Genomic DNA, 23,086 nt, shown 5'->3' on the forward strand with positions numbered 1-23,086 from the left:
ACCCCTCAGTCCAGACCAGATAGCTCAAAGAGCCAGGTTTTTAGGTCCCGGTGAAATGAATGAAGGTCGGGGGCAGTCCGGAGTTCCGTTGGCAGTTGATTCCATAGGGCAGGCGTGCCCACAGAGAATGCCCTCCCCCTGGGGATCACCCGTCGGCAATCCTTGACCGGCAGATCAAACAGGGTGTTTGGAACTGAGTGAGAATATCGATCCTTTCTTTACTATTTACAACTGGATTTCATGGAAAAGGCTCCCAAGAAGCTAAAAAGCTCTGAACAAGAGAAGGAAGCGGATTGCAGCCCCACCCTTCCAGAGGAATGGAAGCAGCATTTTAATTATTTTATGTGGGACAGAAATATTTAACATTGAATTACAAGTAATATAAAGCTTAGTTTTGATAAATTTGAGAACTGAGAAAATTGTTAAGATTTTCTCTTTGAAAGAATACTGAGGTGAAATACTAAATCAACCTTGTTTTAAGAGTCAGAAAATGGATATTGAATAACATCTAGTGGTGGATGAGAGCACCACAGCTGCAATGACAGAGGCAGACTTAGCAAGAAGCCTAGAAAGAGATAACAACCTAGCTTCTTTGTTGTTTGGTGACTTTTAACTCAACAGAGAACAGATGGCAACAGAGAAAAATGTCTTGGCATACTTACTACAGTGTGAGAACTTAATTGCTTTGAAACCTGTTGACCTTCTTGGATTATAAACATATACTGAGCTCTGACTTTTAATCTTAAGAACTATTTGGAGAGAAAGAAAAACTTAACTACTGGCTACGTTTGTTTGGGGGAGGGTTTTGGATTGTTTTTAGAGTGGTTGAACATTTTGAATACTTTGAACATTTTGGATTGTAAATCTCGGCTGATTGACAATTTCTGGATGCTTGAGCAGAAGGACTATTACAAAATATTGCTTTCAGTGGTGGACTTATGTCCTGGAACCTAGTGGATTATAAAGGCTACATACAAAGACCAGAAGAACCAGATAAGACTTTGTTCTATGGACATTAATATTGGTGGTATTAGACAAGATTAGTATTCAGGGATCACAACACTTCTGATAGAATATCTGGAGAGGGAAAATAAAATTGATCCTTTATATCTAGCTAAAAATGATAGGAAAACATACTTAATACTTCCATCTGAAGCCCCAGCCAGGTTTACCAGGGGCTTTCCATTTTCCAGAAGGAAATACATTCTATGCTACAATTAATTCTATGCTACATTAATTTCACAAAAAGAAGTTGCAAGAAGAAACCATGAGGAGATCAAAAATAATTTTGACAATATAAATGAGCAAATTTCCAACCTAAACTTACAACTAGAAAGTTCTCAGAAAATGACTACAAAGAATGAACAAACAAGTCAGAAAACAATAGATGAATTAGAGGAAATTGATCCAAAGACACAAAATATAAAAGAAGGGAAATATAAACTGGCACAGATAAATAAAAATCTGCAAGACTTAGTTACAATAATGGAAATGGAAAACCCCATTCTTTAGGTTTTCAAAATATACCTGACGATAAGAAAGAAGATTTAAAAAACGGATTATAAAGCTGTTATTGGAAATGCTAGCAATTGGGAGACAAAAAATGAAAAGAGAAACTGAGGGAGAAGGAAAGTTGGAGTTGTTTAATGAATACAACTGGGTGGAATTCTCCCTCAAAAATACCGTACTTAAATTGTTCTTCTCTATTTTCTTTCTTGCCTTTTGACCATCTCCCCATCTGATGCAACTAACAGCTTCCATAGGTAAGAGGATCTGCATTTGTATCTATGTGTACAAGTCAGTGAAAACTTTTCCTGTTGATCTTCTTGAAAACACAATAAACCTTATTGTGACATTAAGAAACTTGTTAAGATTTTAGATCCTTATTTGATAAGTTCACATTTGAAATTTATCAACTCAATCAAATAGTTACAGGGTTGTTCTTAGAGTTTTACAACTCATATGCCTGTGGCAAAACAAATTTACACTTTTCAAATAGCACAAATGTTTGCACACAGAATGGGCTTTATGAAATAATGTCTGAAGAAGTCCTGAAAATAACAGAAACTGTTTTAGTAATTGATTCTCCTCTAGATAGTTTACGGACACCTACCTCTCTGGGTTATTACTGTTCAAGAAATAGTCTCCTGTTTCCTTCAGCTTCTCAATTCGGGATTTAAATCCCTCCAGATCAAGCTTTGTAGCTTCCATTTTACGTAACAGTGCTTGAGTTGATTCTTCATTTCTCCCATAATCTGGAGTTTCTAGTAGAAATCCTTTTTCTGCCATCCAGGATTCCACTTCCAAAAGCTGAAAGAAAAGCAGAGCTGATGGGACTTGCATGTGAAACAGATTGTTATAATCTGCTGAAAGAGAATGATATTCAATAGAGACGAAGCAAACTAGGCATGCTCTCAACTAAATATGTGGATCATGTAATGCAAAAACTATGCAATAGTTGTATATAACTTTCCACAAAGCCCAAGGAACATTAGATTAAGGATACTTGTTTAACAGTTCCTAGCATTGGCAGTTCAAAGATATTATGCAGCTATTCCATTTTTAGTCAATTACAGAACTGGAGAAGGGAGAGGTAGAATAAACACAGGAAATGATGCAAGGTTTATACATGGAACATGCTGACTAAATGCTGACAGGATTCCTAATAAAATTCCATGGAAGAGGAAAGGTAACTGCAAGAAAGAAAGCCCTATAACACTCTACTTCAGATAAGGAAAAGGAACAAAATTGGGAAAAAAAACCAGTACAATACTTTGACTTTCGAAGGGTCAGACTTTTTCTTTATATTTTTTTCATTCATTTCATTGTCATTTCATTTAACATTTAATTTCATAAAAGCTAGGCAATAACTAAGGTAGGCAACTAGCTTAGAATACTGCATCCAGTTTTAGTCACCATGATGTAAAAAAATGTTGAGACTCTAGAAAGAGTACAGAGAAGAGCAACAAAGGTAATTGGGGACTGGAGGCTAAAACATATAAGGAACGGTTGCTGGAATTGGGTATGTGTAGTTTAATGAAGAGAAGGACTACGGGTGACATGGTAGCAGTGTTCCAATATCTCAGGGGCTGCCACAAAGAAGAGGGAGTCAAGCTATTCTCCAAACCACCTGAAGGCAGGACAAGAAGCAACAGATGGAAATTAGTCAAGGAGAGAAGCAACCTAGGACTAAGGAGAAACTTCCTGAAAGTTAGAACAATTAACCAGTGGAACAACCTGTCCCCAGAAGCGGTGAATGTTCCAACACTGGAAGTTTTTAAGAAGAGACAGCCATTTGTCTCAAATGGTATAGGGTTGATCTCCAAGGTCCCTTCCAACTTTATTATTATTATTATTATTATTATTATTATTATTATTATTATTATTATTATTATTATTATTATTATTATTATTATTTCCATTTAGACTCTAGTAATGTATTTACTATATTAATAAAAAAAATACCTGACTCTCCACATATTTGAACACAGAGACAAGCAAGCAGAGGCCTGCTCATACCAAATAGCTTCCCTGATTTTGCTTATCTATATAGTTACCCATCAACCTATGGAAAGATGCTCCTGAATTGCAAGAACCCCTTGAAATAACATAGTTGAAGTGAGAATGGTTTAGAAGAGAAGGACGGCATCAGGATAAAGAAATTTGGTCAGTTCAGCTGAACTGGTTTTGAAAAGAAGTGATGTCCTTCTGGCAAAACAGTTATAATTCCATGGATCTAAATAGTAGAAATTGAAAATAGCTTTCCATCACTAATTTACCTCACTGAAAAAGTGCTGGGCTTTATAAGATTCTACAAGCCTCCATCTTCTTTCCTGAGCTTCATCCTTCAGATTTTCAAAGCAAATTATCAATTCCTTTACTTGTTCCATGATTATTTGGGAAGCAACCTGTTTTTCCTTCACCAGTTTCTGCCCAGAACTGATCACTGCTTTAGTCAAGGCATCATGGCTGTTAATCTCATTCTCTAAATTCTGGAAAATACAAGATAAGAAGAGGGAGTCAAAATACACGTGTATTTTAAAAATGTAAGGATTTTCTCCATATGTTCATGAATTTGTCTGTGTTTATAGGTTGTCAAGCTGCAGCATACCACTTTTAGATTCTGCTAACAAATTTAAATACTCATGCAGAGTTTTGCATCTATGGGAAAATTGCCAACATAAGCAAGTGTCCACTCACCTGAGTGAAATAAAACTCTCCACTTTGGTGGAGTCTCTTTAATTTATTTCTCTAGCTATCAACTTAGAGAGGTTAGGAACAAGTTGTGCCTTATTAATAAATAAAAGGATATCTTTTAAAAATGCAAAACTGCCCTGGAGATTTTAGATGGATATTTAGATATTTTTCTTGTCACCATCGCAGAAACCACCTAATTAATATTATATGGTTCTTTTTTTTGAATATAAACAAGCTTATTTTGCTAATTACAAGAAAACAGTAATACTTTAAGCATGAATGAAATATGGCCCTGATGTAGGTTTTGTAATAGTTGGTGCTGTTATTGTTTACCCTATTTTTACTGTTAACCTGTACATCACAATGTTGACCGAGGTGGCTTTAAACTGATTAAACAATCAAATAGATAAAATTGACATTGTTTTAAATTATGGATCTAAGAGGCTAGCTTGATTTTTATTTCTGTGTTACTGTCTTTAACTTTTTTCAATAAATAATAGCAGATGCAATGCAGAGAGTGTAATATTTGTTTGTATACAGATAAGAAGTGCAGACATGTTTCTTGATAGCTTGAATAATAACAAAAATAAGTGGCAGTGGTGCTTTGTGTTGCAGAAGATTACTTTTCCTCTAGAAAATTGTTTCTCAGCCTCAGCAACTTTAAGACGTCTGGACTTCAATACCCAGAATTCCCCAGCAACATGCCTTAAAATTGCTGAAATTGAGAAAAACTGCTCTAGAAAAAGTTATTATTCATTTAATTCACTTCACGATGACATGGAAATGTGACAAACATTCAACTTTCTGAAGAACAGAAAGTGAGCTTGTAGGCCTTGTTGTAAGCTAGCTAAAATAAATAAAAATAAATTTTAAAAAGCTATGGAAGCAGTGACCAAGAATTTCTCTCTGTTCCAATATTTCCTGCTTTGTCACTCTATTTTACCTGGTGCTTTTCCTGTAAACTCTGAACAGTTGCCATAGACTGGCCATAGTCTCTGGAAGATGCCAGAGGGAGTTTCTCGTGAATCCAGGTCAACTCTTCATTGACATCCTGGAGAAACTGGTACAGCAATCTGTTGGCTTCCAAATGCTGCCGCCTTTCCTGGAGTGGCTCCCTAAAACTTTTATATCTGGAGATTCGAAATGAAGCTGTGGGTTAGACTGTTTTTTAAGGAAGAAAGATTATGAATCTGAATTGGTCTCTCCACACATCACCCTTAGTGAAGCGTGCAAACCAGCGCCTGCATTTCCTGTGTCAGATGATCTTTCTCCTTCTATCCTGGCCACTTTTTACAGACTGCATCACTGTCTGATTTGGTGGCAGCAGTGCCTCAGATAGAAAGTCCATGCAGAGAATGGTAAGGATAGCCGAGAAGATCATAGGACGCTCACTCCCTGGTATTCAGGATGCTGCTTATAAGTGCTATGTGCTTAGAGCTCAAAGCATTGTTAGAGACCCCACACACCCACTTTATGGTCTGTTTCTCTTGCTCCCCCCTGGGAGGAGGTTTTGAAGTATTTCTAGCAGGATTAACCGATTCCGTTATAGCTTTGGTCCCTATGCCATCTGTCTGGTAAACTCACAAGGTTCGTTTTTCTCCCCATGCACATGTATACATAACCCGAACTATACTGTTCTTTCTCTGTGTGATATAATATATGTGGGTATATGCATAATTCTGTACTATTTTTATTTATTTATGTCATATTTATATTGTGTATATTGGAGGTGGTGACCCTTTAAGAGCTGTATGCAATGAAATTTCATTTTAATGTATGCCAATTAGTGTACATTCAAAGCAACAATAAAGTTATTATTCTATTCTATTATCTAACATGCACTGACTGTTAAAATTAGAAACACCAGGCTAATTAACCGAAGAATGATAATATTATTAAAGGTGAATATTAGAATATTTAGAAGGGAGAGAAGAGCAAGGAGAAACTGCAGAACCGTTCAAGCACCTGTGTACCACCTGATCCACTCTTGTCTCTATCTCATCTGCCAGAAAATGTTTCTCCTGCTGGAGTTCTTGCAGTCTGTTGATCAGACTTTGGAAATGGTCCCTGTGGGCAGCAAAGCTGGCTTCCAGTTCTTCCTGTTTCTTTAGGAGATCGTTCAGAATCAGTAGATTGTCACTGCTTTCTGGTGTATTCATCTCGCTGTCTAGGTCTTCCAACCATTTATCAGCCTCATCCACAATATGTAGAAATTGTAGAGCCTGAAGTCAGAGGGACGTAAATAATGACATTTAAACACTGTGGCTACTAGTATCCTTTGTGGATTGATCAGTTCTGTCTCTACAATAGTCACTCACAAGCATACACATAAACACAGTACAATTATTTTAATCTTTTTTTGCTTTTTGCTAACCTGAAAATTAGTTAACCAGCTTGGGGAACTTCCAGAATGACTAAGTCACCACTGAAGCCTTGAGTTCTTTCTTGTGCTTTACCTTGTAAGCATCCAGAATTTTTCGTTTCTTTCCCTCACAGTTTTCCAGCAACTCATCCCAAAGCTCATCTATTTCCTGGAGTCTAGACTGGAGGACATCAGAAGCATAATGCCTTTCATGGAGCATTTTCTCTCCTTCCTGCATTAAAGATACTCAAAGTCATCTCTTGTGGCTTAGCTTTCTATATGATGTCTAAACAATGATACCTTCCAAAAATCCTATTATTATAACAACATTTAAGTTATTTGCATTTTTGCTTAAGGCAGTGGTTCCAACCTTTTCTATACCCCGCACCCCTAGAACCCTTTTGATATATTCTCACACCCCTTACAAAAGTTCCAAATAACGGCAACGAATTATGCATATACACTATAATTTTGAAGGCCCAAGTTTTCACACCCCCTGGAATACCGTCTCACACTCCCAGGGTGGGGAGGCAAGCACCCCTGGTTGGGAGCCCCTGGCTTAAGGCATTTAATTTTGCAAATTATTTGTTTAACTAAGATACTTCCAGAAACAGCTTTTGAGAAAGTCTCATTCTTTGAAATGTACTGAAACTTCAAAAATTATTTGGAATGTATAGGAACAAGGGCACAGCATTAAAGAAGACACATCTTCTGTCAGATTTCTGCATAAGCCTGAATGAGAAGATAGCTACTTTTATGAAGCAATTTATGAAAGTAGCCATATGTCTAATGAACCATTTTTTTTTGCATAGCTGCTTTAAAATGGTAATGTCCTTATAGTCATATGTGTACTGAACTACCTCTTCTGAATTATTTTTGAATAATTATAATCAATAATGTAATGTAATGCAATGTAATAATACCATGCTGTGCAGTGCAAAGCCCCATCCATGGGATGCAGGCAGCACACAAAACCATGCACTCTCCAGTCCATGGAAAAACCTTTCTCCACGGAATCAGTCCCTGGTGCCCAAAAGGTTGGGGATCTCTATGCCAGGGCTTTTCAACCTTTTCACCTATTGTACCACTTTTAGGATAAAAAAGTGCCCCCCAAGCCACAGCCAAACAAGACACCTGCTTGCCTACCCAGATGCGCTCTTCTTCCTCTTTGAGGTTTTCATTGTTGTGAGCATTTCTGTTGAGGATTGGCAGTGTGGGGGTGTTTGGTTTTTATTCCCCCCATCTGCTGGGTGGTTGCAGCAGGTTTTGGTCACTTCACATGACCCTGGGACACTGTGACCATCATAAATATGAATCAGTTGCCAAGCACCTAAATGTAAATCACAAGACCCTGGAAATGCTGCAACATTCCAGCTGATCGGCGCTTCTTCTGGGCTCAGCAGAAGCACCAGGATCAGCGCTGAACTCCAGCTGGAGCCTGGAGCTGATCCTGGCACTTCCACTGAGCCCTGACAGCCCTGCAGCTCCAGCCGTCTCTCACTCGGACTTGTGAGGTGCTGCTACGGGTTCAGCTCATTCGCCTCCCCTGCTACCACTTTTCTAGGATGGTTGCATACTACCTGCTAGGTGCCAATGTACCACAGGTGGTACCCGTACCACTGGTTGAAAAGCCCTGCTCTATGGCTATGCTATGCTATGCTATGCTATGCTATGCTATGCTATGCTATGCTATGCTATGCTATGCTATGCTATGCTATTTACTTATTTACTTACTGTTTTGATTCTGTTAAGATGATTTTTGTTAGCCACAATCTCTGCCTGGAAAGTCTGGTGCTTTTGTAGTTTAGCCTGAAGATTGCTAGGATCTGTCCAGCTCTCATCAAGGGCAATACTGTTTTTTTCATTCATCCAGGCAGCTATCTTTGGATAGAAAAACACAATTATGAGATTGCTGATTAGATTCAATGCCTAATAGTTCAAGGACCTGGAATGGTCTCCCATTTCAAACCCTGAAAGAATGGCAGCAAGTCTAACTAAGAATCAGGAACAAGCAATTTGGTCTCTCCCTACATTCTTTGGACTATATTGCTGTTCCACATTTGGTTCTTATTGGTTATGTTGGCTAGGGATTCTGGCATTTGTTGATTATTGGAAGTTTTCAAATTTCTCTGAAATTTGAAATGTATCTATATATGTATCCTCAGGAAATTAAATGAATCATTATACCTCAAAAGAATTGTGCAGAAATTTTTGTAATAGCCAGGACTCTTCCAACAGACGTCTCCGAATTAAAGTGATTTCCAAAAGTTTTTCCTTTCTGGAAGGAATAAATCATACTAGTAATATAAGTCAACGTAGCTTATTAAACTTCTTTTCATTTCAGAAGTGATTATAAATGCAAACTTAATCTTTACCAAGAGCAGTAGAAGGAAAACACAAAAAGCACAGCATGAGGAAATGAAAGAGCAAATGCCACAGCAGAGTTGTTCCTCAAATGGGCACATTATATAAATCTTATCTTCTTTCTAGAGTGACTAGATGGGTGGATAATCACTCTATTCTCTTAGGGTTTTATTTGAAGCACAAAATAATATAATTAATGAGTGGCAAGTAATAAAAAAATCCATTAAGAAAGAGGAGAGGGGTGGGGTGGTTAAACCATATAGGATATAGAGATGAAACAGGAGGAAAAAAATGAATGGTACCTTCTCAACACAGCCTGGCACTTAGTCATTATATTCTCAGAATCATAATGCTGACTGTCCTTCAGCTTTTGGGCAAAGAAAGCTATCTTATCAATCTTCTTCAGGTGGGCCTTCAAGTCTTTTTCAAATTGCATGTGCTTTTGCTGCAGACTCTCCACACTGGATGCTGAATCCTGCATCAATTGAAACAAGTTAATGTAATATGGAAAGCTGCCTTCTAAAATAGATTGTTTGTTCATATAACCCAGTCTTTTTCCAATTCCAGATGATTAGATTTCAACTTCTAAAATGTCTCAACCAGCATGGCAATTGATAAGAATTCTGGGAATTGGCTGGCTTTTGAAAAATGCCCAGGTTGGGAAGAGCTGATCTAATGCTTTATGATTACTCCAAATGACTCTCGGTTAGAACAGTTATGTTTATAAAGAGTTATGTTTATAAACTGCCTAAATGTGTATAAATCATACATGCACAGAACAAGAGAAAGATTTGGGGATCACTATCCTAAACAGCCAGGATTCAAATTATTTCTATAAAACTTCTCTTTTTTAATATGAAATCAAAGAATATTGGATTCCTCCCAAAGTAAGTTTTCTTTACATTCAGGTCTATAGAGCTCAGGTATAATAAACTGTCCAGAGTCATTTTATTGGTAAGATGAGTGGAATATAAATTTAACTAAATAAATAAATGAACTTTAGACAATTTCAGTTTTTCCCCCAATTTTGTTTTATTCCACATGTATTTCTGCTTTTCTGGACTCTATAGCAGCAAAATTGGGTTGGAGAATGATGCCACAGACTAGAAGGCAAAATCCAATAAACTTGCAAAACAACCCAAAAGCTTTGTGATGTAATGGAATGAGAGATTCAGTGAGACTTTGGTAGGAAAAAAACTGAAAGTAAGCACTCCAAAATTATTTGTTTTGCACTTTTGTTCTATGCCAACACTTTCCAGTTTTGAGTGAGAATAGTCTATTTCACTTACCCCCAAGTCTTTGTTTGTTAGGAAGGCCTCTTTGCTGCTTAGCCAACTTTCACTCTCTTCCACGTAACCAAAGAATATCTGTTTAGGAGAGAAAGAAACTATGTCACTTCCCAATATAATTACATTGCAAAGTTCAATGGGGCTTAATTGGAAATAAGAGTGCTTAGAATTGGACCCATATTTGAACACTATAGTACAGAATGAGAAAGAGGTCCATTGAGCCAATGCAGTATTAATAAAGGAGTCTATGAGAAACTTGTAGTTCAGAATAGTAGTAAATAAGGGATTCTTTTGGGTATTATTGCCTTTTTTGAGTTTGCGTAAATACTGTAAATAGATTTTATTTACATTTATTTTTGTTGTTGTTAGCTGCGAAGTCATGTCCGACCCATCACGACCCTATGGACAACGTTCCTCCAGGCCTTCCTGTCCTCTACCATCTTCTGGAGTCCATTTAAGCTCACACCTACTGCTTCAGTGACTCCATCCAGCCACCTCATTCTCTGTCGTCCCCTTCTTCTATTGCCCTCAATCTTTCCCAGCATTAGGCTCTTCTCCAGTGAGTCCTTCCTTCTCATTAGGTGGCCAAAGTATTTTAGCTTCAGGATCTGGCCTTCTAAAGAGCAGTCAGGGTTGATCTCCTCTAGGACTGACCGGTTTGATTGTCTTGCAGTCCAAGGGACTCGCAGGAGTCTTCTCCAGCACCATAGTTCAAAGGCCTCAATTCTTTGGTGCTCAACCTTTCTTATGGTCCAACTTTCACTGCCATACATTGCAACTGGGAAGACCATAGCCTTGACTATACACACTTTTGTTGACAGGGTGATATCTCTGCTTTTTAGTGTGCTGTCTAGATTTGCCATGGCTTTCCTCCCGAGGAGCAAGCGTCTTTTAATTTCTTGGCTACAGTCCCCATCTGCAGTGATCTTGGAGCCCAGGAAAATAAAATCTGTCACTACCTCCATTTCTTCCCCATCTATTTGCCAGGAATTGAGAGGGCCGGATGCCATGATCTTGGTTTTCTTAATGTTAAGTTTCAACCCAAGTTTTGCACTCTCCTTCTTCACCCGCAACAAGAGGCTCTTTAGTTCTTCTTCACTTTCTGCCATTAGAGTGGTATCATCTGCATATCTTAGGTTGTTGATATTTCTTCCGGCAATTTATTTTTATGATATATTTATATTTATTGGTATTTATTTATAGATTTTATCTATTTATTTATATACCAAGACTAGTAGATATCATTTTCCTACTAATTTGTTCTACAGCAACCTAGTAATTATCCATAATCTTTGATGGCCAAAGACTGTTCCGGTTAATTGTTAGCAGTTCTCTATAATTTAAAAGAATTAGCACTGGTATATTATCCACCATTCTAACTTTTAACCAGGGACATCAGGGAATGAATCAAAAATTTCTGCATGTGTTATGTGGTCCTTCAGGGCATTGCAACTGTTCCCTAACTTGTACACTATTTAAAAAAAAATAAAAAATTGGGATCCTTAAATATATTAATTCTTCCAAAGTTTTCCCCACATAGGGAGAATAGTCCAAAAGTTCCAGTTCCTGTTATTTAAAATTGAAACCATGCCATGGTGCATTTAAGGAGAAACATTTCACTAAATCAAAATTACCCCAAAAGGTTTGAGGCTGAGCCGAAGATCAGTTTTAGGATCCAAATAAAAAAAGAAATGAAATGTAAATATATTTCTTCTATTTGGAAAGGATTGTATGTTTAAAGAATATCGACCAGCAACCACTGTTTGCTTCTATTTGCCATGCCCTAAATACCTATCAAAAATCTTCCTTCTAGTTGGCTGCTTCAGAATTATTATTATTTTTTACCTACCTGTAAGTCTCTGGCGTGAAGTAATTTTAGACTTTGTTCTTCATAGGTCTGGATCATTTCATTTAATGCTTGTTGTAACTTGATGAGGGAATGATGGATCTCAGGAGCCGCATAATGGCCAGAGTTGCCAAGTTTCTGACCGTAGCTGCTGAGAGCACCAAATCTTTCCCCTCGAGCTTCAATCTCTGCCTAAAAAATGTCAGACAAATTGATGGTAAATGTTTGCACAGAACCAATGTTTGGGATTTTTGGAAAACAAAAGTAGATTCTATTCAGCAACCTTTCACTATTAATATTTATGTGGAAAGTAAGGAGTTTGGGAAAGAAGGAAGGTTTCAAAATTTGAAAAAATATATAAAGAACAAATTACCTTCTCTTTCACCTTAGCAAAGACTAATTTTTACTCTAGTTAAATTTGGAAACTTAGCTATAAATGAAACATGTTTTTAATTGCACAGTATTAAGAAAAACAGCATTACCCATAACTGAGGTAAATAATATCCCCAAAATTTCAATTTTCTTTTTGTGATCACAGCAGATTTAATTATTCGAGCACTTTTGTGACTGTATTCTTGATGTTAACATTAAAAACATCAAACACATTTATTTAACTGATATCTTTTATCATTTCAAATTTATGAAAGAAGTGAAGTCAGTGGTTCGTAAACTGTTTGACCAATTATCCCTTCCCCTAATCTTAAATAATTTCATTATTCCCACAAAACAAACAAAAAACAGCCTCTGCTATTTTACAGGAGCATCTTAGTGACAGCTGTCCCAAACTGGATCCACAACTCACAAATAAGCAATTACAAATTGCTCCATCATCTCTAGAATATACTCCATTTACCCCTAGGGTAAGAACCTCTAAGTTAAGCTCTGGATGCTATGAAGCATTCCAGATGTCTTTTTTAGTCTACCAGGAAATTATGTAACTCACTGGCCATTTTTATGGTGTGGATGGTCCTCCTGCTCTCACCTTTTCCTCAAAAGAAAAACTCCCCCCCCCTCATCTTTATTTCTCTGAACAAATGAGCTTCTGCACCTTATCTCATTTCCAAGTGGAAGTAGAAGACTTACAGGATCTATAATTATTCTTTTCTCTCTCCTTTCCTCCTGAGACTTTGCATCTTGTTCAATGGTGCTTTCAGCATCTCAGAGCATGTATTAATACTATCTACCCCTGATGTTCCTTCTTTTCTCCTTTCCTTCTCTGTAGTTCAGAAGAATCTTTTTAATACAAGCTTAGCACAATACCTCCAAGTGTATATATTCCAAGGGAGTTCCTCTATAACTTGTCTTGATCTCAATAGGCTTAACCTCCATGGGCAGGATATGTATTAGCTTCTTCCCCGCCCCCCCCCCAACAATTGCTTCAGCATTTGTTGAATATGTAGGCCTCTTCAGTGGCAGAATTATTCAAACAAATAAGTACTTACAATATGTCCTCTAAATTGCCAGTAGTTGAGTGTTGATATTCCATGTAAGTTCTAGACTTGCAAAAGATGTGTTCATGTTTACACACTATTAATTTTAGCAGAATCCAGATAAAATTGAAATTTACAGAGAGAACAGACCACATCTGAGCTTAGAAAAGAATGTTCCAGCTCAGAAAGTAAGCACAGAAATAAGTAAATGAGGATGTAATTACTTGATGTGCATATTGCTACAATCAATGTTATTTCCATTGTTAAGTATTGAAAATGCTAATTAGGAACTTTTTAAAGTAATGGAAACTATTATAAAGATGGCAATATCCTGCTGATATAATTATACTTGCCTTTATTTCTTGATGCTCCTCTATCAGACTTTCTGCTTCAGCTAAATTTTTAGGAACATCCCCAATTTCCATTTGACCTTTGACTTCCTGAATCCAATCCAGCAATTCCTTCAGTTCAGAGTTAAACTTCTGTAATTGGTAAGAAGCTATCAGCTTCTCACCCCTTGTTGTATACAAAAGAACATAAATAGTAATTGAAACTCTTACTAAGTATAATCTGGTGGAATAAAATTGAGTTTAACAAAAACAGAAAGCTTGTAAATTATTGTTTACTTATTTCAAGGGGGCTGTAAGAATACATACTTAAAAATATTGGGCTTTTCACATTTCTAGTTTTCAAACCATATTTTTTCGTTTAACAGTATTAAACTTCCTGGACAGAACTCTATTATTGCACATGCCAACCTGATTCTGCTACCAGAATTTGGCTAGATACCTCAAATTTGTTTTCCCCCCTACCCCCCCAAATTCACCTTTATCCCTCAATCAGGGACCAATCAAAACGATCCAAAATAAGTAAAACTCTGAAGGTTATCAGGCCCAAAAGGAGAAGAAATGTACTCTTTGCAGGATGGAATATCAATGCCAGGACCCCTAGTTCTGCACCTTTGCATAAACCTAAAAAGGTAAAGGTAAAGGTTCCCCCGCACATGCGTGCTAGTCGTTTCCGACTCTAGGGGCCGGTGCTCATCTCCGTTTCAAAGCCGAAGAGACAGTGCTTGTCCGAGGATGTCTCCGTGGTCATGTGGCCGGCATGACTAGATGCCAAAGGCACACGGAACGCTGTTACCTTCCCACCGTAGTGGTCCCTATTTTTCTACTTGCATTTTTTATGTGCTTTCGAACTGCTAGGTTGGCAGAAGCTGGGACGAGTAACAGGCGCTTACTCTGTTACGCGGCACTCGGGATTCGACCCGCCAAACTGCCGACCTTCTGATCGACAAGCTCAGTGTCCTAACCCACTGAGCCACCGCGTCCCTCTTGCATAAACCTAGTATTCAGCTAAAACAGAAGATGGAGGAACTCTGCTTCTTCACAAAGATTTCAATCCTTTTCAAAACCAACAATAGCATTTAGTAATCCCCTGATGGATAATACATTCTAACAGCATTTATTAATCACATTGTGGCTATATGGTTGCCACATGAAGTTCTCTGGAACCAGTGTTCTTAAAATAAAAAATGGATCATCTGTTAAAATGTTGTCTGGCTCCTACATTTAGCAGGGATTTGGACTAGTTGACTTCTAAGGTTCCTCTCAACTTTATGACTAAACATACATCTATTAATATATTGTAGAGTGCGTTTGTGGATTCAAAATGTTGGAAGTCTATTTTGAATTTTCACTAAATAATTGCAAAAAACAGGATTGACTAAAGCACAGTTTGTGAAATCTACAGACTGACAATGTAAAGTATTCAGGAATGACCCTGAGAGATAGGAGGACAAGTCACAGTCTAGACATCAGTCTGATAAACAAAGTCTGAGTCCAAATGAGGAGGGGCCGGAGAGAAAACCTCTCAAAAGAGACCATCCTTAGTTTGGGGGGAGAGTAAAAGTAGGAGGTGGGAGGAGTACTTTCAGATTTGCAATGTAACCTTACAATAAAGACAGAATTAGAAATCAGGGTTGTGTGTGGGCTTCCCGTTAGCGTGTGTGGCGCCGGCAGACGTGCAGAAAGACGCCTCTCCCCACCGTCTGGTCTTTCTTCCTCAGAGAACCCTGAAAAGGGTCAAAAGTTGCCTTGGAGGGACGACCACCATGAGGAGGCTCTCTCTGTAATTGCAATAGGGTGGTAGCCCTCCGTTTGATCTGGAGCTGCTCCTCTGGCCCGAAGAAGAAGAGATTGGCTATCAACATGGCCAATCACTAAGTCATTCCCTGCTGAAAGCCAAAATCACTATCAAGCACAATGAAGCAATCTGGAGGATTTGAGTGAGACCTTACCTTTCTTACTTTCCGAATTACTTCCCTGTGGGATTTTCCTGAAAATCTTTTCCCCCTTTCTTGAAAGATTGGTGACTGCCTACTTGGGGATTTAAAACCTTAAAAGAAATAAAATGACTAAGCTAAATAACTAAGCATCCTTATTGGTACTTCTAGAATTTTTGGGTCACTAAAAAGTTTTTATTGCTTATTTCTGCGGGGACCTACTACCCTATTTACTGCTAAAAATGGATTAAGATAAAAATTGGGAACACCTGGCACTGAAAACAACCTTTAGGAATAGTGGAGGTGGACATTTATTGACTTTTATTAAAATAGCCTCCACTAAAGGCCTATCTGTAAAATACTAAAGAAATGGAAGAATATATTCCACCACTTGACTATAAACTCATACTTGATACAATTTTGGCAATGACTAAAGAAATGAAAGCTAGACTTAAAGACAAATCTGACAGCATAAACTCACCTAATGTGACTCTGACTTCAGTTGACGAACTGACAACCCAAAAACTAACAGAGGATGAGGAAATCAACAACAAAATAGGGGACTTTAAAGAACAAGTACAATCTACTGAAAGCCTTGATGCCCAAATTTTGATTTCAACTACAAAATCTACAATACAACAAACAACAGAAGCTGAAGAAAGCAATAGTAAGATGGAGGATGCCTTTAACCAACCAAACAATAAATACAACACCAGACATGACCTCTTACCTAAGCCAGATGGAACTGAAAGGAGAAGAAGACCAGATTGAATTAACGACAACTGTACTACATCAAACATGGAGATTGGATTTATTAGAACAAAAATTTAATGACTATAAATGGGTCGCTCTCTTTGAAAAATTGATAACTGGATCGTCTCCCTGGATTCAAACAACATGCATAGGAAGAAAGGGAGACACATTTGAGAAGTTAAAGGCAATGATATGGAAGCCTCCCTGGCACAAGAAGAAAGCTAGAGTTAGATTCAAAAAATGGGTTCTTTTTCTATTGTAAATGTTGGGATTTGTAATAATAAAGCTTAAATTTTCTTTTAATGGGCCAAGGGGAACTGTTAAAAGATATAAGCTGATTTTATATTTAGGGTCTAGATTTTTAAGGGAATGAAAATTAGCTACTAGAGCATAACTCTGAATTATTTATAGAACTTGGAATAACACAATAAAACATACTTTGTTAATTATAGATGAATTGCAAAGATGATAAATAGAATATGCTTTTGAAATATAATAAGAATACACTTAAATGAACAATGTATGTATTTTAGATATGATAATTATTATATAATGAAATAGGGGAAATGTGAGTTTATTTATTTATTTATTTATTTGTTTGTTTTATATACTGCCCTTCTCCCGAAGGACTCGGGGCGGTGTACAGAGCAAGGTAAGTATACAGTAAAGCAATAGTAAAACAAATGAAACCCCAAAATCTATCAGGCCAGGCCGGCTTGCTGGAATAGGTAGGTTTTTAAGTCACGCCGGAAGGTGCGAAGGTTGGGGGCCATCCGGATTTCGGCTGGCAAGCAGTTCCAAAGGGTTGGCGCACCCACCGAGAATGCTCTCCCCCTGGGGGCCACCAGCCGGCATTCTCTGACCGGTGGCACCCTGAGGAGGCCCTCTCTGTGGGAGCGCACAGGACGGAGGGGTGTTGACGCTGGCAGTAGGTGCTCCCGTAGGTAATCCGGACCCATGCCATGTAGGGCTTTGTATGTCATCACTAGCACCTTGAATTTCACTCGGAAGGCAACTGGAAGCCAGTGCAGCTCACGGAGGAGAGGTGTAATATGGGAGTATCGGGAAGCCCCCAAGAGTGTTCATGCAGCTGCACTCTGTACCAGCTGAAGCTTCCGAGTGGTTCTCAAGGGCAGCCCCATGTAAAGAGCGTTGCAGTAGTCAAGACGAGAGGTCACAAGTGCATGGGTGACTGTACGCAAGGCATCCAGGTCCAGATAGGGTCGTAGCTGGCGCACCAGGCGAACCCGAGTGAAAACCCCCCTGGTCACAGCTCCTATGTGATCTTCTAAGGAGAGCTGTGAATCTAGGAGGACACCCAGGTTGCGGGCCCTATCAACGGGGGGCAATAACTCACCCCCAATATTAAGGGATGGAATACTCTGAATATCCTGGTATGCCGGTATGTACAGCCATTCAGTCTTGTCCGGGTTGAGTTGAAGCCTGTTCCTCCCCATCCATTCCCGGACCGCTTCCAGGCAACGGGACATCACGTCGAGGGCATCACTGATGTGGTTTGGAGTCAAGATGAAAAGCTGGGTGTCATCAGCATACTGATGGTAACCTACTCCAAAACCACGAATGATCTCACCCAGCGGTTTCATGTAGATGTTGAACAGGAGAGGCGAGAGGACCGACCCCTGAGGAACTCCACAAATGAGAGACCTTGGAGTCAACCTTTGTCCCCCTGCCAACACCGACTGCGAGCGTCCCAGGAGAAAGGAGGAGAACCACCGAAGAACTGTGCCTCCCACTCCCAGTCCCCTGAGACGCCGCAGCAGGATACCATGGTTGATGGTATCGAAAGCCGCCGAGAGGTCTAATAAGACTAGGACAGAGGAATGTCCCTTGTCCCAGGCCCTCCAGAGATCATTCACCAGAGCGACCAATGCCGTCTCCGTGCTGTAGCCGGGCCTGAAACCCGATTGGCACGGGTCTAGATAATCCGCTTCATCCAGGACCTGAGGAAGCTGATGAGCCACCACACTCTCAACAACCTTTGCAAGAAAGCGAAGGTTGGAGACCAGACGAAAGTTATTCAATGTAGCTGGGTCCAAGGTGGGCTTCTTGAGGAGAGGTCTCACCACCGCCTCCTTCAAGGAGGCGGGGAAGTGACCCTCACTCAAAGAAACAGATATGACCGCTTGGAACCAGCCTCGTGTCCCCTCCCGAGCTGCATAAACCAGCCAGGAAGGGCACGGGTCCAATAAGCATGTGGAGGAGCTCAACCTCCTCATAATCCTGTCCACTTCCTTTGGAGTTACCCCAAAATTAAGGTTTTTAGATACTACAGGCTAATTTGGAACACTATTGAAATTAGATAAAACTTAAAAACAGGACATGAATAAATATACGTGAAAATGTATAGATAATTGTTCAAATTGATTCTGCTACAACCAGAAATGTATTAATTTGATTTTGATATTGTGACTATGGGAATTGGAGAGGGAATTTTTGTTGATTTACCTTGACCTAAGTATATTTTTTTTCCTTATTGGACTTTTGATTATCCAATCACCACATTGCTTCATAAACACTTGGATGTAAAATTAGAAAATTAATAAAAACTTGTTTTTTTTTTAAAAAAAGAAAAGAAATCAGGGTTGTGTGTTTAGTCTAGGGCTAATAGAAGACAAGGCCTTGTTAAAAAATATTTATTTACCGGTATTTAAAACATTTGTATAGCCACCCATTTTAAAACAGCTTTGAGCAACTTACAACCAATAAAACAGTATAAAAGTAACAGTGATAAAACTAAAAACAGAAAAGGTGCATAGCTCCCGATGCACCCACATTCTCATCCTGATCTTGCTCAATCCCAGCACATAGGGGAAGATCCAGGTCTTGGGTGCTTTCTGGAAGGATAGAAGGGCAGGGGCTTGTCGGTTCTTAGTGGGGAGGCCATTTCATAGGGCAGGGGCTGCAATGGAAAAGGTACTTTTCCACGGACCCATAAGATGGCCATGTTTAAGGGAAGGGACACAGAGCATGCCCATCCTATCTGCTCTAATGGGACATAAAGAAGTCCTCAGAGACAGATGGTCCTGCAGATCACCTGATCTCATGCCATGTGTGGCTTTAAAGGTAATAACCAGCATCTTGAATTGCACCTTGAATTTACCTTTGTTCGGTCTCATTCTGGAGTTGTAACCAGTGGTTTTCCATTTCCTTTTGCTTTGTAGTCAGTTTGTTACTTATAGTAGATGGATTCCTTTTAATCTGACATAGTTCTGGTTCCAGTGACTAAAAGCAAAACAGGCACTCTATATAGTTAAGATGCTTTTCTTTCTTTCTTTCTGCTCTTAATTTAAACATCTATTCTGTGTCAGGCTTTTCTTTTCATGATATTTCAAAAGGCTTATCAGAATAAAAAAAGGAGAACCAGTTTAGTTCGTACACAGCCACATTTCCAGACAATCTTTATAGCCAAATCAGAGCGAGCAAGCACATACAGTACACCATTTAGTTCAACTGGCCAAACATATAGCTAATTAATTAATTAATTATTACTTAATTAAACAAAACAAAAATTAGGACCAAAAGCTGGCAAAGGTAGGGAGAAAGTAGAAGAAGAGATATAGTAAAAGACCAAAAGGACAGAGGAACTTAACATCAACAATCTGCATATTTCAATCTACAGATCAAAAAAACACAGACATTTTCAGCGTTAATGAAAAGTACATGGAGAATAATTAGCATGGACAGTCACTTAGGGAATAGCCTTTCATTATTGTAGATTTAACTTTTTTATCTACAACACAGCAGCAGAACAGAGATGGTATAAAATGGGATGAAATAAGATGGTTATTCTCCCACCCACCCACACACACATTTTGTACCATTAACAAAGCAATTTTATGGACTGGGATGTATCCAATACAGATGGATTCTGGTTGAGAGGTTACAGGCGTGGAGCATCTGATTAGGCAACTTGACAGGAAATTAAACTTGCTGTTCAAGTCCCCTGCCTATACTTGCCTAGCCCTGCCCTACCACAAGTTAAAAATAACAATTGGTGGTTGTTTTTTCTACTAGTAGGTAGGGCTTGATGGGTTGGGAAAGGAACCAGAGGAAACCACCAGTAGGTTTCTTTAATTTGTACCTTATTAAAACTGTATCGGCAACACTACTCACCAGCTTCATTAATGTGACAGAATAAGGCTTGGCCAACATGCTTTCCCAGCAAATTACTGGTAGATAGCACTTTTCGCCTGGCTTCCTTATTTTGTCTTCAAGCTCTAACCTTAGGTGAGGTATGGGTTGGATGGTAGGGTTCTTCCTGCCTTGAATGTACTGTTCTTGCTGTTCTTAAGAACAATTGGTTTTGGTGCAGCAGGCTAGCATGGGGCACACTGTAACATTTAGAGTTCTCTGATGGGACCTATTTTTGGAACAAGCATAAGCATGAGGAAAAAAATACACATTTTTTAGCCATTCCCCAAAGCCAAATAGAAAGTTTGAATGATGGGGATGCCTCGATTTATCAAGTTACCAACCTCTCTATGTTGAAAACCATAGGCACAGTTAAACTGGAATTCTTAAGACTCAGTGTGGAAATATTCTGGTCATCTCAAAAGGAAACTAATCACGCTCTGAAAGTGAATAACTGTTTTAGGCTGTGATTTAATTTGTTATTTAAAGAAAAAAATCATTCAAGTATTCTATTCTCCAGGTTTCCAACATAAAATCTAGTCGTGGTAGTCTTGTGTTCGTATGTTCTGACTCCCTACCAAAAACTTATATTTATATTTTAGAATAAATCAAACTTCTGAAAGCAGCCAAGTCTTGGAATTGAGATTATAGAAGTGAGATTACTACACAGTTCTAAGTAGTGCATATGCAGGGCAAATTTCCAGGATTTATGTTCATATTATTTGCAATTGTATTTTACATATCAATTATATGTTTTACCTCCATCTTGGACTGAATGATGCCAATTTCTCTCTCCATTTCATCATGCTTCCGAAGTAGATTTTCTACACTTTCAACATCTTTTCCATAATCCAAGGCTTGTATCAGTGAACTCTGAGGGAGAGGAAAAATTTTTAAAAAGATAATTATTCTTTAGAAAATTACACCTTTGAATATTTTCTTCCTTTTGATATTTCTAACTTAAACTTTACATCTTTATATAATGTGAGGATTTAAGAGATACCTACAGAGCAAATTTTTAGGCACTGAGTAATCATTTGAAATAAAATAACACAATAAAATATAATAGTACATCCACAGTATATACTATTATGTCTAGATATAGCATAATATACTAGAGTATATCTGTAGATGGATTGGGGCATCACTGGGATTATTGAAATAAATTTTAAAAATTATTAAATAAATAATAATAATATAACTTGATAGATGGATAAAACCCCCAAATCCTTTCTAAACATTTGACTGACTGTACAACCAACCATAATTTTGCCTTTGAAGGCTCCAGGTTATCTGCCCCTTATTATGTAAAATTAGAATTTTGCTAGCCTAAAAATTCAGTCCCACCCTACCCTCAAGCTAAACCATTTTCTATCAAAATTAATCTTTTTGTTTTGTTTTTATTTATTTGTTATTCAGGAACTGCTGAATAAAATGGATTCCAATAGCAAAATATGGAAAATCATTTGAGTAATTTTCTTTTTATAGGACTAAAAATAATGAAGTTATCAAGTTTAATAAAGCTTATGCATCTGAAAAAAATTAATATGCCTAATTGTATTAGCATTTTCAGAGTATTTTGAAAAAAAAACCCTCTTAAAATAAAGAAGAGACAGGGAGCAAGAACTTTTTGTGTATGATAGTGTTCAGGAATGTTTTTCTGAATCTCTCTTTTCTTTGTACCTCTGACTGTCAAAATTCCCTCTTGATGTTTTATTACTAGTTCGTTTTCTGAAATTTCATCCACTCTGGAGAACTTGTCAAGATTTTTTTAAAAAAACCTTTAAAAATAATAAAATAAATCACCTTTTCACCAATTCTCTCTGTGATGTCATCAATTTCTCTAATCAAGGCATGGATCTGCAAGGCTTCTTCCAACTTCCTCTTATATGTTTTAAGATCACCATGGAAACTGTTCCACCTGTCATTGAAACATTTAATTTTATTTGAGAAGATCAAATAGATCGAATATGGGATCAGAGCAAAAAAAAAAATATACATTTTGGTTTATGAATTTCCATAATCATCATAATCCCAACTTTATTTATCTATATGTTTAAGCAAGCAGAAACAAAATACATCGAAAGTGATTAATGTGCAAGATTGGATCTGATTGGATAGCAATAAAAGGGCTCTAGGAGGAGGGGGGAATCACTGCGCCCCCCCCCAACAGTAGTGATTTACATTCTGCTGATCAGTGTTTTCTATCACCAGAGGAATTTTAATCAATCAAACATCTTTAATAACAGAGATTCTGTAACCATGTCATTTGCAAACAGAGGTGGAGTATAGACTTCAACATCCAAAGGGGGGGGAAAAAGGGAATGAATGGGAAGTTTGTATGACAATATAAAATTTGGCACAGATTAGAGATGACAGGAGGCCTTAAAAATGCAAAAGAATGAGAAA

General features: G+C 38.1%; 1 protein-coding gene across 1 annotated transcript in view; it reads right to left on the bottom strand.

The window, feature by feature from the left end:
* The window catches only part of SPTBN5 (spectrin beta, non-erythrocytic 5), a gene marked incomplete at both ends in the record, with an annotated part of 112,122 nt that overhangs the window by 21,956 nt on the left and 67,080 nt on the right, over nt 1-23,086 (bottom strand). The window contains 14 exons of the mRNA XM_081325484.1: nt 2,114-2,310; nt 3,780-3,992; nt 5,141-5,327; nt 6,163-6,419; nt 6,654-6,791; nt 8,294-8,440; nt 8,747-8,837; nt 9,226-9,398; nt 10,213-10,290; nt 12,062-12,246; nt 13,838-14,004; nt 19,647-19,768; nt 21,437-21,550; nt 22,484-22,598. Of these exons, the coding sequence (XP_081181610.1) occupies nt 2,114-2,310; nt 3,780-3,992; nt 5,141-5,327; nt 6,163-6,419; nt 6,654-6,791; nt 8,294-8,440; nt 8,747-8,837; nt 9,226-9,398; nt 10,213-10,290; nt 12,062-12,246; nt 13,838-14,004; nt 19,647-19,768; nt 21,437-21,550; nt 22,484-22,598 (2,184 nt within the window). The remainder of the gene's footprint in view (nt 1-2,113; nt 2,311-3,779; nt 3,993-5,140; nt 5,328-6,162; nt 6,420-6,653; nt 6,792-8,293; nt 8,441-8,746; nt 8,838-9,225; nt 9,399-10,212; nt 10,291-12,061; nt 12,247-13,837; nt 14,005-19,646; nt 19,769-21,436; nt 21,551-22,483; nt 22,599-23,086) is intronic.

This window comes from Vipera berus (assembly GCF_964194415.1).
Source record: "Vipera berus genome assembly, chromosome: 1".
Lineage (NCBI taxonomy): Eukaryota > Metazoa > Chordata > Lepidosauria > Squamata > Viperidae > Vipera > Vipera berus.